This window comes from Miscanthus floridulus, chromosome 18, assembly GCF_019320115.1.
Source record: "Miscanthus floridulus cultivar M001 chromosome 18, ASM1932011v1, whole genome shotgun sequence".
Taxonomy (NCBI): Eukaryota; Viridiplantae; Streptophyta; class Magnoliopsida; order Poales; family Poaceae; genus Miscanthus; species Miscanthus floridulus.
Genome location: NC_089597.1, coordinates 43,712,036 through 43,725,969, shown reverse-complemented (window position 1 = coordinate 43,725,969; position 13,934 = coordinate 43,712,036). Strand labels below are relative to the sequence as shown.

Below are 13,934 nucleotides of genomic sequence, written 5' to 3'. Positions count from 1 at the left end.
ATGCCAACATTTCATTTGTAGCAATTACATTTCTGATATTGAAAATGAAATTGACTGGAAGATGTAGCAATTTCATTTGTAGCAATTTGCCAACATTCCAGTACAGGCATGTAATTGCAACATCTTCCAGCCAATCCATGCCAACATTTCATTTGTAGCAATTTGCCAACATTCCGGTCAATTTGCAACATCTTCCAGCCAACCCATGCCAACATTTCATTTGTAGCAATTTGCCAACATTCCAGTCAATTTGCAACATCTTCCAGCCAATCCACGGCAACATCATTAGCAGAGCACTCATGACTACAGCAAAGGCAGCCAATTGGACAGCCAAATCAGACCTATTCCAAGAGAAAGTTGAACCTATAACAGAGCACAAGAGGAGACAACCATTCCCAGAGAAAGCTAAATGTATCAGTCTCTATGTGAAAGCTAAATGTATCAGTCTCTATGTGCAAGCATATGATAGTCTGAATGATGAAAACAGCATGTTTTCAAATGCGGGCTACAATTAACCGAATCTCTAATAGCATGAATAGGTTCGTTGACTCAAGGGTCCCGCCGCCAACAGGCCTGCATTGTAAAGTATGCCGATAATTATGATCGCAAAGAGGAAACCCAATATAAGCATGAGTATTATTATATGGTAGCGTAGTTGCGGAACATACCAGCACAAGGAACAGAACGTGCAAAGCGGTGGCAAACCACAGACAACAGCAACGGCAATCGCTATCCTCAATGCCCAACATCCAGTAGAAGAAGTGTATGGCGAAGATGTTAATACCTACAATGGACATGGAGAAGCAGGTCAGAGTAGCTAAATAAGCGACATGCCAGCAGTAAGAACTATCAAAGACAGAGGCGTTCACGAGGTAACCAAACCATGGTTCGAGACATGCAGGCGATCTGTGAAACTCGGTGCTTCCCTCGGGCGATCCTGATCCCACTCCCGATCTAGGACGCTACTCCGGCGAACTAGATCAGCAACACCGGTGGCCACTCCGGTCTCCGACGTCCAAGCCCCGCCCATCGACCCCAGTTGACGGCGGCCACCGCATATCGCCGGTTGGCTGCTCTTGGCGCCGACGACCAAAGAGTTTTCAAACCCTAATTTCCTACTAGGGTCTAAGCGCCGCTTAGGTCGTAGTTTAGGATCTTTGCCTTGTGTCTGTGCTTCTTTTGTTCACAGATCACGTATTTGTTCCCTTCCAGACTGATCGCTATGGCATCGACTGGAGGTGGAAGAGGGGGAGATGAGACCGTGGCCGGCGATGGAGTTTCCAAGCCGAACATTGCAGATCTCCTGAAGAAGCTGAATTTGACAGAGGAGGAAGAAGCTGTCCTGGACTTCAGTGATGATGAGGGCGATGTCGAGATCCCGATGGTGGAGTTGGCGGTGGTAGGGAAAGTTCTCTCCCCTACAACCGTTCATGTGCATACGGTGCGTGCGGCCATGAAACCGGCATGGGGGAACCCCTGTGGGCTGAAGCTTCGCGCCATTGGTGAGAAGAGTGATAATTTATTTGTTGCCGTACTGGGGAGCAAGATGGACATGGTGAGGGTCTTGTCAGGCGCCCCATGGATGGTGGGTAGACATGCGGTGATTTTGCAGCAATATGATGAAAGATTGAGTGCTTCTGAAATTGTTTTTGACCGTATGGAGATTCAGGTGAGGATCCTGAACCTTCCTCTAGGGTGGATGAACCAACAGAGGGGGAGCCGGGCGATGGGACTCATCGGCATCAAGATGGACGTAGATGCAAATGGAAAGGCTAGCGGGCGTTCCTACGTGCTCGGGTAGCCATTGAGATTGAGAAACCCCTCCGCAGGGGGGTGTTACTTTGGGTGAACAAGAATGAGGATCTTAAATGGTTTGGGGTACAATATGAGCGGCTGCCCTTCTTTTGCTTTGCTTGTGGCATCTTGGGGCACTCGGAAGTGGAGTGCTCGCACCCGGTTCCACGTAACAAGCTGGGGAAGCTGCCGTATGATGTACCACTAGGAGCGCCTGAAGAGAGGAGGAGGAGGCTGCAGTCTTTCGCTGAGGCGGTAGCAGAATCATGGGGCAGTGGTTCGTCGTCAGGCTCTCGACCACCTCGGACGCAGTTCAGCAAATCGGAACACTCCTCCTCAAACCCGAGAGAGGAGGAGGAGCTAGAAGTCCAGTCGCCACTGAAGGATGCTGCAGAAACTGTGGAGAGGGCAAAAGGGCAGGCTAATCGGAAACTTGACATGGCCGTGAACGAGCAGATGGCCGTGGACGAGCAGCGGCCACATTGAAAGAGAAAGTCGAAGGTGATAGCACCGACCCTGCAGACACCGGACCTAAACTCTCCGGAGGTGGGTGTCGGTCCCATTGTGCCGGCAGGGCAGGTAAACTCAAGGGTGACCCAGCTGGATGGTGGTACGGAGAGTAGTGGGGGGAGTTTGGAGGAGACCTTAAAGAAGCAAAGAAGGGGTTCGTCTTCACATAATGCACGATCGGCGGCGGCTGCGAGTTGCAGCCCCCGCCGGGCACAATGAAAATATTGTGCCTGAACTGCCGGGGCCTAGGGCAGCCCGAGGCAGTTCGTGATCTTCGTAGCCTTTGTGAGCTACACCGGCCCGTGCTCATGTTTCTCTCGTGTTTCTCTCAGAGACACGTTTCTTTTCGGACAGAGTGGATGGACTTCTGAGGTCGCTTGGTTTCACGAGAGGGCTGGGTGTTGGAACTAGAGGGAGTGGTGGTGGCTTCGCGATGCTCTGGAAGGAGGAGTTGGTTGTTAAGCTGCAAAGTTTAGATAAACTGCATATAGATGTTTCGATCACTGATCCGGCAACTAATGCAGAGAAGTGGAGGTTTACAGGCTTTTTTATGGAGAAGCTAAGAGAGAGCTCAGGTATAGAAGTTGGGAGTGTTTGAAATTCCTGAATACTCGCTCTTCCTTACCGTGGCTTTGTGTTGGTGATTTTAATGAGGTGCTGCATGCTAGCGAACAGTTTGGCGGTGTGGGGAGAGCGGAGAGGCAAATGGATGGTTTCAGGGAGGCGGTGTCAGTATGTGGCTTTACAGACCTAGGCTACATCGGCCTCCCATACACATGGGACAATAGACAAGAGGGAAACAGGAACGTCAAGATGAGATTGGATCATGGTCTTGCTAATGCGTCCTTTCTCAGCCTCTTTCGACAAGTGAAAATCTGGCATGTCCAAAATACACTGTCAGATCATTGTTGCTTGGTGGTGGAATGCCTTGAACACAATTCAAGAAGGAGGCGCAAGAAGAATTTTAGATATGAGAATATGTGGCAAAGAGATCCAACCTATATGGCCCATATCAGGGACGCTTGGAGCCCACACTCGGGTGCAGCATCTCTGAATGACGTTCAGGCGAAGTTGAGAGGAGTGCAGTCCAGTCTCCAAGGCTGGGAGCAGGAGGCCAGCCTTCGGCGTGAGTTGGAGGAGGAGAGGGGGCGTTCTATTGGCTCTGGTCCCTCTCGGCGGGAATTTCAAATTATGGGTAGGATGTCGGAGATGCTGTCCAGAGAGGAAATAATGGAAAAACAGCGGTCGAGGATGGAATGGCTGAAAGATGGAGACCGGAACACAGCGTTCTTCCAGGCCAAATCACGGGTGAGAGCGAAACGAAACAATATTTCTTCTCTCAAACGTGAGGATGGTTCGGTAGCGCTTGATCAGGCTGAAATTGAGGAAGTGGCATCCACTTTTTATAAGAATTTGTTCACAGCTCAAGATGATTTAGATCCTAACCTCATTTTGCAGCATGTTCCTAGAAAAATTAATGAGACTATGAATGACCGATTGTTGAGGCCATACTCAGCTGGGGAAGTGGAGAGAGCTCTGTTTGTGATGGGGGCCAACAAGGCTCCTAGACCCGATGGCTTTACAGCAGGGTTCTATCAGCTTCACTGGGATCTTTTGGGGGCGAATGTGACTGATGGGGTGCTGGAGTTTTTAAATGGTGGAATTTTACCAGAAAATCTTAATAGAACGACATTAGTTCTAATACCAAAGACAAGGAATCCACAGGAGATGAAGGAGTTCAGACCGATCTCTCTTTGTAATGTGCTATATAAAATTTGTTCCAAGGTACTGGCACTACAACTGAGGGAATTCTTTGATGAAATTATTGCAGAAGAGCAGAGCGCGTTTGTACCTGGCAGGTTGATTACAGACAATATTTTGGTGGCTTATGAGTGCATCCACTATCTGAAGAGGAAGAAGGGCAAACTCGGGGCATGTGCTGTCAAACTAGATATGGCCAAAGATTATGATAGAGTGGAATGGTAATACCTGAGGGGCATTATGCTCAAGCTTGGCTTCCATGCTTCCTTTGTGGATTTGGCGATGAAATGTGTTACTTCACTATTGTTTTCTGTTAGAGTGAATGGAACCTTGATTGAGTCTTTCAAACCTACTCGGGGTATTAGACAGGGGGATCCGATTTCTCCCTATTTATTTCTGTTATGTTCAGAAGGGCTCTCTTGTCTTTTGAAATCGATTGGTCCAATGCATCTCTCCAGGGGTGTTTGAGTTGGAATACACTCTCCCTGGGTTTCGCATCTTCTCTTTGTGGATGACTGCATTGTCTTCTCAGAAGCGACGCATGGAGGGGCCAACAGATTACTGGAGATTCTGGAGAAAATATAGTAAGGGCTCTGGACAACTAGTTAATAGAGAGAAGTCGGCCATTTTCTTTAGCAAGAATTGTTCTCAACAGATGAGGGACATGGTGTGCAATGGTTTGCAAATCTATAAAGAGGCTCTTGCTGAGAAGTATTTGGGTCTCCCAACGGAGGTAGGCCGTGATGTTAGTGGGACCTTCGAGTATCTACCAACTCAGGTGAAAGGCAAAATTCAAGGTTGGTGTGGGCGTGAGGCTAGCTGTGCAGGAAGGGAAGTGTTGCTGAAATCCATTGCTCAAGCTGTGCCCACATATTCGATGAGCTGTTTTTTATTGCCTCTGAATATTTGCAAGAAGATCAAATTGGCAACAGCAAACTATTGGTGGGGGAGTTCTGCAGATAACAAACACCTCCACTGGATGAGTTGGGACCGGCTGACCATGCCCAAATGCAAAGGGGGCATGGGGTTTCGGGATCTCAGAAGTTTTAATCTTGCAATGCTTGGCAAGCAAGGATGGCGGCTGATTATGAGACCGGATTCACTCTGTGCTAGGGTCCTAAAAGGGCGGTATTTCGACGATTCGGATTTCATGCTGGCCACAAGGAAGAAACGTGCCAGTTCAACTTGGCGTGCAATCCTGGCGGGCCGGGAACCGTTGCAAATGGGACTGATCAAAAGGATAGCCAATGGAGACACGACACGGATTTGGCGAGATAGATGGATAGCCAAGCACTTTGATGCTAGGGCGATTACTCCCAGAGTCGATCAGCAGCTTGAGATGGTTTCTGAACTGCTTACAGGGAGCGGACAATGGAATGAAACTCTTGTGCGAGAGCAGTTTTTACCAATTGATGCTGAGGCCATACTTCGCCAGCCTTTGGGGCGTGGTCAACTTGACTCTTGGGCCTGGGAGAAGGAATGTTTTGGGGTCTACACTGTAAAGTCAGCGTACAAGTTGCTGTATAACCGGAAAATGGAAGGAATGGTTGGCCACCAACCGAGCTCATCGGATGATCGACTATGGAAGTCGGTTTGGAAATTATCAGTACCGCCCAAGGTGAAAGTCTTTTGGTGGAGGGTTCTCCACGAGTTCTTGCCGGCTAAACAAATCTTACACAGAAGGCACATTGAACCACTTGCCTACTGCGAGATTTGTGGTGATCCGGAAGAATCCATCAGACATGTGCTACTAGAATGCAGTGTGGCAAAAGAGTTCTGGCTTCAGGTGAGGGAGGCGATCAGACTGAAAATCCCGAACCTGAACTCGGTCACCTGGGCTTCTGACCTGCTCCTGGATATTTGCTCTGAACGTGACTGATCGGTCATCCTGTGCGGAATGTGGGCACTATGGATGAGGAGGAACAAAAGGAGGCATAGGGAACAGACGGTAACCCTGCAACAGGCAGTCATCTGGGCGCGCGATACGGCTGTTGATCTTTGGAATCTCCTGGAACCGGTTGGGCAGCAGGGCAGGGTGCAGCAGATGCCAAGGTGGAAGCCGCTGGACCCTGGGTGCCTGAAACTGAATACAGATGCAGCCTTCTATGCAGATCAAGGCAGCGGGGCGACTGCATGTGTTATCCTAGATCATCGTGGAGAGTTCATTCATGCACAGGCGATCTGGTATGGAAATCTCATTGATGCAGGTATGGGTGAACCTTTGGCCTGTAGGGATGCAGTGAGATTGGCACGTCATCTCGGTTTGCAGCGGGTTCAGGTGGAGACAGATTGCCTCGAACTTGTTCAACTGTCGGAAAAGAAGGAGCTGCACCGATCCCTACTTGATCCGGTGCTGACAGAGATTAATGAGCTGAAGCTTGCCTTTAGTGAGTTCGTGTTTAAATTTGTTAGTCGATCATGTAATAAGATAGCTCATGTACTAGCAAAACAAGTCACGCATACAAACCAGTCGGAGGTGTGGCATGAAACCCCGACCTGTGTGCGCGACTTGATGCTTTCTGAGGCTCAGGCCGTTCAAATATAAATGAAAGGCAAGCTGGTCACACAAAAAAAAGAACTATCAAAGACAGAGAACATACCGTACATCCCAACCCGGGCTGCTAGCTGTGCATAGCAGACCTCTATCCAAGATCGCGCATACGAGCTGCAAACGGCACCAGACGCCACAGTGGTCCACCATAAAGAGAGAGCTAAATTTATGTACCATCTGTCATCGCCTACGAGTACGAGATTCTTAGCTGGATTTCCATTGGTGGCTGCCAGGTACGGGGCTAGAGTGAGCGAGCCGCACAAGGCGTACCCCAGCCAACCGGACCTCCTCTTGTCTCCCTGCAGCAATCATACAGTGCAATTAGTAAAGCGAAACGCATGGCAAGCAGAATGCCGGTGAGACAACGCCCAAGAACTAAAGCAGGCTCACCTGACCAGGACCAGGCGCTGTTGGTGGCGGCGGCGGCGCGTTCTGGCCGGGGACAACTGCACTCTCTCTCTGGCGCGCCCGCTCCGTAGCAGCGTGCTGCACTGCGGCCATGGCATTATAAGCTTTGAGGTACTCCTGGCACGCGGCCACCAACTGCACCACTGGGTTACGGAGGGTAATCTGCCGAGAGTTGGCTGCTCCTTTCACACCCATGGCCGCGGCCTCGAGGCCATTCACGGCTGCCTTCACGCTGCTTGGGCTGTCCGCTTGCTGCAACGCGTCCCTGGCCGCTACCAGGCTCTGATGGGGCACGGCGAGGTTATCCGACGACACAACGATCTCGTCGGCTAGCTTTACCAAATGGTCGGGCCTCGCCGCCTCATTGCGCACGAAGTCGATGGCCGTCCTCGCGGCGCCCTGTTAGCATCGAAAGAGGTAACACATCAGGAGCCCCAACAGGCCAAGAACAGGGCATAAACCCAAACTGTCGACGAGAAAAATTGACCAGATCGAATACACGAATTTCCCAAATAACCGGTCGCGTACCTGCAGAGCGGTGGGCGTGGACCCGGTGGCAAGATGAGCCTGCTCAACGTCCCCAATGCGGTGTCCCCGACTCCTCCAGAATAACCACCACGGCGCAGACCGATTCCGGTGGCTCTGCTCCTCCACGGCGCGGCGCACCTTCTCTATCGCCGCTGCGGCCTCCCGGTGTTCGCCGCACTGACGCGCCAAATCTGCCGCGGCGTCTCGGAGGTTGTCGAGGCCGACGCCGAGCACCGCCTGCAGCGCGGTCGCCGCTCCGAGGAGGCCGGAGACGGCCCGCGTCCTCCCCTCGCTCTCCACCTCCTCCAGCGAGGTCGCGGCTCCACGGAGGCCGGATACGGCTAGCATCGTCCCCCCGCTCTCCACCTGGTTCAGCGCAATCGCGGCAGCCGGGATGTGGTCGGCGTTCGCGCCTTCGGCCGCGAGCGCGACGCTGCGGGCGCGCGTCACCAGGTCGGCGGCGCTGGCGCGGAGAGCCGCCTCGCCCAAAAAGGAGATGGCGCGAGCAGCTGCATCGATGGTCTCCTCGTCCATCTCCGCTGCTGAGGGAGGGCGGTGGACGGGTGGCGATGGCCCGGGGTGGCGATGGCCCCGTGAGCGGGAGGGTGCGGGGGATGTGGAGGGGATTGCCGTTGGGTTGGTGGAAGGAGGAAGTCGGAGACTCGGAGGAGGGGTAAAGACTGTCTAACGCAGAGAGGGAAAGCCCACAGCTGGGCCCATGAAGAAATATGGCCCATATTTTTATGGCCCAACCTTTCAGGCTGCCTGCATCACTTCTCGGCTTCTCTCTAACGGAGGAAGACGACTTAGACAAACGTCCGAGGGCCGACCGCCGACCACGATGGAAGCCGGCGGCGGTGGAGCCGAGGAGGAGCAGGTGATGAGCGAGGTGCACCTGGGCTGCCCGCCTCACTTCTCCGGCCTCCATATCTCCCACTTCAGCTTCTCCTCACGGCCCCTAGGTACCAGCACCTCACGCCACGCGCTCTTTTGCGCGCTTTTCGTCATACACCTTCCCTGCACTGCCTCTTAGTGCTAACGGAGGAGAGATTGTCGGGACATGGCACGATTTGTACTCTCCTGAACTTTGATTCGGTGTTTTCAGGGCCATCTGGGGACAACGATGGTGTTGGTGGCGGCGGGAGCGAGTTAGCCGCAGCAACGAGCGGTTCTTGTAAGTGAATGGGACTGTGGATCAGTGGATGTGTCTTTACGTTAGTTCGTGTTGTCGTAGAGGTTAGTTTGGTGGGTATGTGTTCGTTGGGGTAACATGTTTTACTCTGTTGAGGAGGTGATTCGCCTGACGCAGTCGCCGTGGATGAGGATGGGGATCTCGTTCTGGACCGGAGGAGGAGAAGAAACAAATATGATACACCATTTGTTCGTTGCTACGTGTCGTGTTGTTGTGATTAGCGTGCTTCTCATTTAAGCTTTCTTGGCTTGCAGTTAGAAGTGACTGCCATCTGCTCACTATTCAGCATGGTGTTACCAGCTCGCTTAAGAGTGTTGGGCTTCAGGTTGGAAAAAGATGGATGGTGCTTTTCTGTTATATACTTGTGTGATTCATTGTTGTTACTCGTGTGCAGGTTTGGAAAGCGGCCTTGCTATTAGGTGACTTTGTTTTGCACAAAAGCTTTTCATCGTCCAACTTTGATGGTGTTACTGCCATTGAGACGGGTGCTGGAACAGGTGATAATTGACGGTTTGACATGAAATTAGTGGATATGGGTTTCTAGAATGATAGTTCCTTGCTTTGTTTGATATTTACTAAAGCTCTCTGTACAAGTCCACTACGTTATCTTTTCCTAACTTAGCAATGTTTGTCAGGTTTAGTAGGTTTAGCACTAGCTCGAGTTGCTAGAAGGATTTTTGTTACAGGTACTTTTCTCTCCTTTAGAGTTTAATTTGGTAAAATTGTTTGCCTCACATTGTAGTCATTGATTAAATTCCATGTTCCATGTCAACCTAATATGTATAGTAGTTTGATCCTTTTGCTTCTGTTCGACAAATAGATTTGTTTGAGATGTCCCAGCTAGAAATAAGAAAACTTGGCTGGAATCACAAATTCAGTACTTTGTGGAAGTGTGATTCCAGTTATGATCCTTATTACTTGATTAAAAAAAAAGGGCGTACCTAGTGCAGAGAGCTCCCGCTCTGTGCGGGGTCTGGGGAAGGGTGTTAGTGGCAAGCCTTACCCTCGCCTGTGCAATGCGAGGAGACCGCGACTCGAACCCGGGACCTTCCGGTCACAGGCGGTAAGACTCTACCGCTTGCACCAAGCCCGCCCTTCATCCTTATTACTTGATTGCTTTCACGAAATTCAGAGGCACATCCGCATATATACTGTCTAGCTGCCTGATTGTCTCAATTTTAATATGTTTTTTTTTTAGAAAAAGAATATTTAGGTCATTTGTATTGTTGAAATGTCAATCCCCTGTTAGTGGGTTCATATGGCACGACTGGATGAATTCACATATCTTGTTTTATAATATAATGGAAAATAATTCACATTTATATCTTGTGCATTCTGTGATACAATTTGCCCCAACACCACCCCCCCCCCCCCCCCCCCCCCCCCCCCCCCCCCCTCCCCCTGCCAGGACACATACACCCTGAAGAACAGTATATATTCACATCTTCTTTTCATGTTTAGCCACTTTGCTACCTTCAATCCTTACAGAATTTGTTTGCCAATGGGGATGAACAGATAGAGGCACTGATATCCTAGATAATTGTGTGGCTAATGTCCATATCAACTCTGGTATGCTAAAGTTTGATGAAGCTAAAGTCTGTGTACGGGAACTGGACTGGAAAACGTCATGGCCTCCACCTGTGGGTACACATGTTCCTTCTAATCCAAGGTTTTCTCTACACCAATTGATCTCACTTTCATCATTGATCATCATGCATCACAAAATAGTGATCCATAAGAACTATATTTTAAGTGGAGACTGAATATGAGATCATAATTTGCTTTACAACTTCCTGTTTATAAACAAAATATTCCAGCGTGGCTTTGCATTGCATTTGTTGTATGCTACTCCCTCCATTCCATTTTTTAAGACTCTTTTGCCTTTTTTTAGATTCGTAGCTTTTACTATGTACTTAGATATACACTATGTCTAGATGCATAATAAAAGCAATTGTATGTAGAAAAGCCAAAACGACTTATAATCTGGAATTGGAGGGAGTAGAATCCAAGACATGAATTTAACTGTGTAAGCTACAGGATGTAAAATTGATCGCAGTTGATATGGGGGATTTATGCGAGTTCTGGTGTAAATGAAGGCACCTTACTTCTGACCTGCACACCACTTAATCAGTGGGGCTTCTACGCCATGGTCTATGGAAGAGGAGCCCTTCCTGCACTTGAGTTGCTACATATGTTATCTTGCCTATATTAGTGGCTGGAGTGAGCCCCAGTGTACAGATTAAAACAAGGGCAGAATCATCCTCCAGAAAGATGGTAGCTGGTCATAGCCTCAGGTGTATAAGCACCTTTGTTGGGTACAAAAGGAGAACTGATGCAATTCTTTTGAACTTTTCGCACTCTTTTGCATGGGGTGGGTAATGGGGAGGTCGTAGGTTGTTCACCGGATAGTACCCAATTTACAGTATCCTAACGTGCCTGAACCTTGATTGCTTCTGTTGGGTTTCAACTCTAGCCTACCCCAACTTGTTTGGGACTTAAAGGCTTTGTTGTTGTTGTTGTTGTTGTTGTTGTTGTTGTTGTTGTTGTAACAGAGACATTAATGGAGTTCTCTAACTCCTCTATACAATAGCCTTTGCTTTATTCAAGTGTTTCTTTGGCACAGGCTAATTCCATGTTCTCTGGTGCAGTCGGTATATATGGTCTACAAGTGAAGTTGAGGAGGCTGAGAAAGCAACAGTCCTGTTTGCTGCAGATGTTATTTACAGTGATGATCTCACAGATTTGTTCTTCGGCACGGTGAAGAAATTGATGTCATGTGGTGCCAAGAAGGTACCATTGAACTCATCATTTACTATTCATTATTCAGCTCCAAAGTCTTGAGTTAAGGCGCCTTCCCAAAGTGAAGGATCAAGAATCAAGATTCTTGTTTGCATTTTGTAGGTGCTATACTCCCTGGAGAAGAGATACAACTTCAGTCTAGATGAACTAGACGTTGTGGCCAATGGTTACGCGCACTTCCGAAGTTTCTTCACAGCTCAAGATGGTAAATTGTTTGCAAAGGTCTCTCTGCTTCGTTAACAAAACGAGTGTTGTCAAGTGATCTAAATCGTTTCCTTTCATCCCAATTATTATCCGCAGGGCATGGTGATCCGATCGATGGATATGGACCAGGTTTTGTTGGAAAGCAGATAGACCCTGCAGAGATTCCTCAGTACATCAGAGAATATGAGAGGGGCAAGGATTTAGAGTTGTGGAAAATCATGTACAGTCCAGACCAGAAACAGCAGTAACTCTACAAAAATCGTCTTTTCCTTCCAGCAGGAAGGAGAGAAGTGAGCAATGCATGCTATTCCGCCTTATTATCATTAACCTCAAATGACTCTGGAAAACCTCCTGTTTGAGGTAAATTATGCAGTTGCAGGTTCCAACAACAAATATCATCGTCGATTGCCACAAATGCATGGTCCCCAGGATGATGGCGACCCGGAACAAGCAACGGAGCATCCCCAGGACAAATGCTCTGTGTCGATCGGTCTGGCAATGTGTAACACCCATAGACATGGTCTATACAGTGTAACACCCATAGATTTAGTCTATAAGGAAGGCATATAAGGCATAGAAGGGCCAGAGATGACAAGTGGCCCCACATGTAAGATTATGTGAAGGAAGGAAGGCATATAAGGCATAGAAGGGCCAGAGATGACAAGTGGCCCCACATGTAAGATTATGTGAAGGAAGGCATGTAAGCCCTGGTTTAGTTTCACCCCAACTTCCAAAAAGTTGCTACAGTACCTGTCACATCGAATGTTTGTGGTCCGTGCATGGAGCATTAAATGTAGACGAAAAGAAAAATTAATTGCACAGTTTGGTGGGAAATTACGAGACGAACGTTTTGAGCCTAATTAGTCTATGTTTGAATACTATTTACTAAATAAAAACGAACGTGTTACAGTAGTCCCAAAATTCAAATTCATGGAACTAAACAAGGGCTAAGATTACGATGACATTCGGGTGGATGGCAAGTGGTCTATCTGTGCCTATGAATATGGCGTCAAATCTGTAAACGTCCCATGTTTAAAATCCCATTTTTGCAAATCGCCCTAGCAGAGGGGATCAGAAAATTGAATCGGGTGTTTCCCTGCTCGTCTTCCACGGCGGCAAATCTTCTCACGTCCCGGCGATCTTCGTCGGTGGCCATGGGAACCTACCGGTGAGAGCATCCTCGTCTTCCTCACGTCCCGGTCCTCACCACCGGTGTCCACGGGGTGTGACAAGTGGTATCAGAGACGGTGTATCCTCGGCGTGGGCGGCGGGCGACCTCAGCTCCTCTCCGCGCGAGTTATCGGGTCGCGACGACGACTGTTGGCGCGTCGGCGGCGGATCCAGTGGTCCGGCGTGGCGACTTCATCGATTCGGCGCAACCCACCTTCAGCTCCGGGCGGCGCTGCAGTGGCACTCGACTCGGACTCGGACTCTGTTTTGTTCCGCGGCGGCTACTCCTTTCGGCGGCGGTGCATACTCTGGTGGCGTGTGGCGGCGGTAGACCACTCCTCGGGGAATCCGACGTGGCGGCGTAGCAGAAGCGTGGTGGCTTATTCTCGGACCTCGGTGTGCCTGTGCTACTCGTCGTGGAGGTACTGAGCGTGATGGCGTTGCGGTTGGCAAAGTGGTTGCTCCATCCTGCAGAACACCCACTCACCATAGGTTGGTCTGAGGGCACGAGTCGTTGTCGCGAGGAGCTCGTGATGGAACCTGCCAAGCGTTCTTCTCCCAAGATACTGGGCGGAATGCCACAGCAAGGCGGCGCTCACCAAGTGTTCGAGGTAATGCCTCAGATGGATGTGGTCTGGGACGATGATTTATTGCATGATGTTGACTCGCAGGACGGTCTATTGCAACAAGTAGCAGGGTCTGGTGAATCTTTGGTTGATGATGAGAGGACGACAAGTGTGAAGCTGGACATCAGTGACAAGTTAAGGCAAGTCAGTGATGATAAACTTCTCTTAGATCTTGGCATGAATTCTGTGGAGGTGATGTTTGATGAAATACCCTGTGAAGATGATGAATTTTTGGACAGCCTCGACTTGCACCATGGTTTGTTGCAGGAACTAGCTCAAGGTGGAGAGTTCATAGGTGCCGAGGAGACAAAGCCAACTGCTCAGCTGTTCCTCCATGGCAATAGCATTCCCACTCTTGTCAATAGTGATCCCCTTCTCTTGGAGTATATCA

At 49.5% G+C, this 13,934-nt stretch overlaps 2 protein-coding genes across 6 annotated transcripts; one reads left to right on the top strand and one right to left on the bottom strand.

The window, feature by feature from the left end:
* Positions 1-8,156, bottom strand: LOC136522173 (uncharacterized). Its single transcript, XM_066515964.1, has 5 exons — positions 7,553-8,156; positions 7,007-7,423; positions 6,666-6,915; positions 669-784; positions 1-573 (listed from the first exon to the last, which is right to left on the bottom strand). The coding sequence occupies exons 1-5, from the start codon at positions 8,084-8,086 to the stop codon at positions 550-552; spliced, it is 1,341 nt and encodes a 446-aa protein (XP_066372061.1). The 5' UTR covers positions 8,087-8,156; the 3' UTR covers positions 1-549.
* A 185-nt stretch (positions 8,157-8,341) lies between these two features.
* On the top strand, positions 8,342-12,546 carry LOC136520958 (uncharacterized). Of its 5 annotated transcripts, none has more exons than XM_066514664.1 (10): positions 8,342-8,514; positions 8,658-8,726; positions 8,999-9,069; positions 9,139-9,241; positions 9,380-9,430; positions 10,260-10,413; positions 11,393-11,534; positions 11,646-11,748; positions 11,844-12,037; positions 12,127-12,546. In XM_066514664.1, exons 1-9 carry the CDS (start codon positions 8,394-8,396, stop codon positions 11,993-11,995), a joined length of 966 nt encoding a protein of 321 aa, XP_066370761.1. In that variant the 5' UTR covers positions 8,342-8,393; the 3' UTR covers positions 11,996-12,037; positions 12,127-12,546. The 5 variants fall into 5 exon arrangements, with proteins under 5 accessions (XP_066370761.1, XP_066370760.1, XP_066370762.1 ...); XM_066514663.1 differs by having other exon boundaries at positions 12,121-12,546; XM_066514665.1 differs by having other exon boundaries at positions 9,386-9,430; positions 11,844-12,546.
* The last annotated feature ends 1,388 nt before the right edge of the window (positions 12,547-13,934 follow it).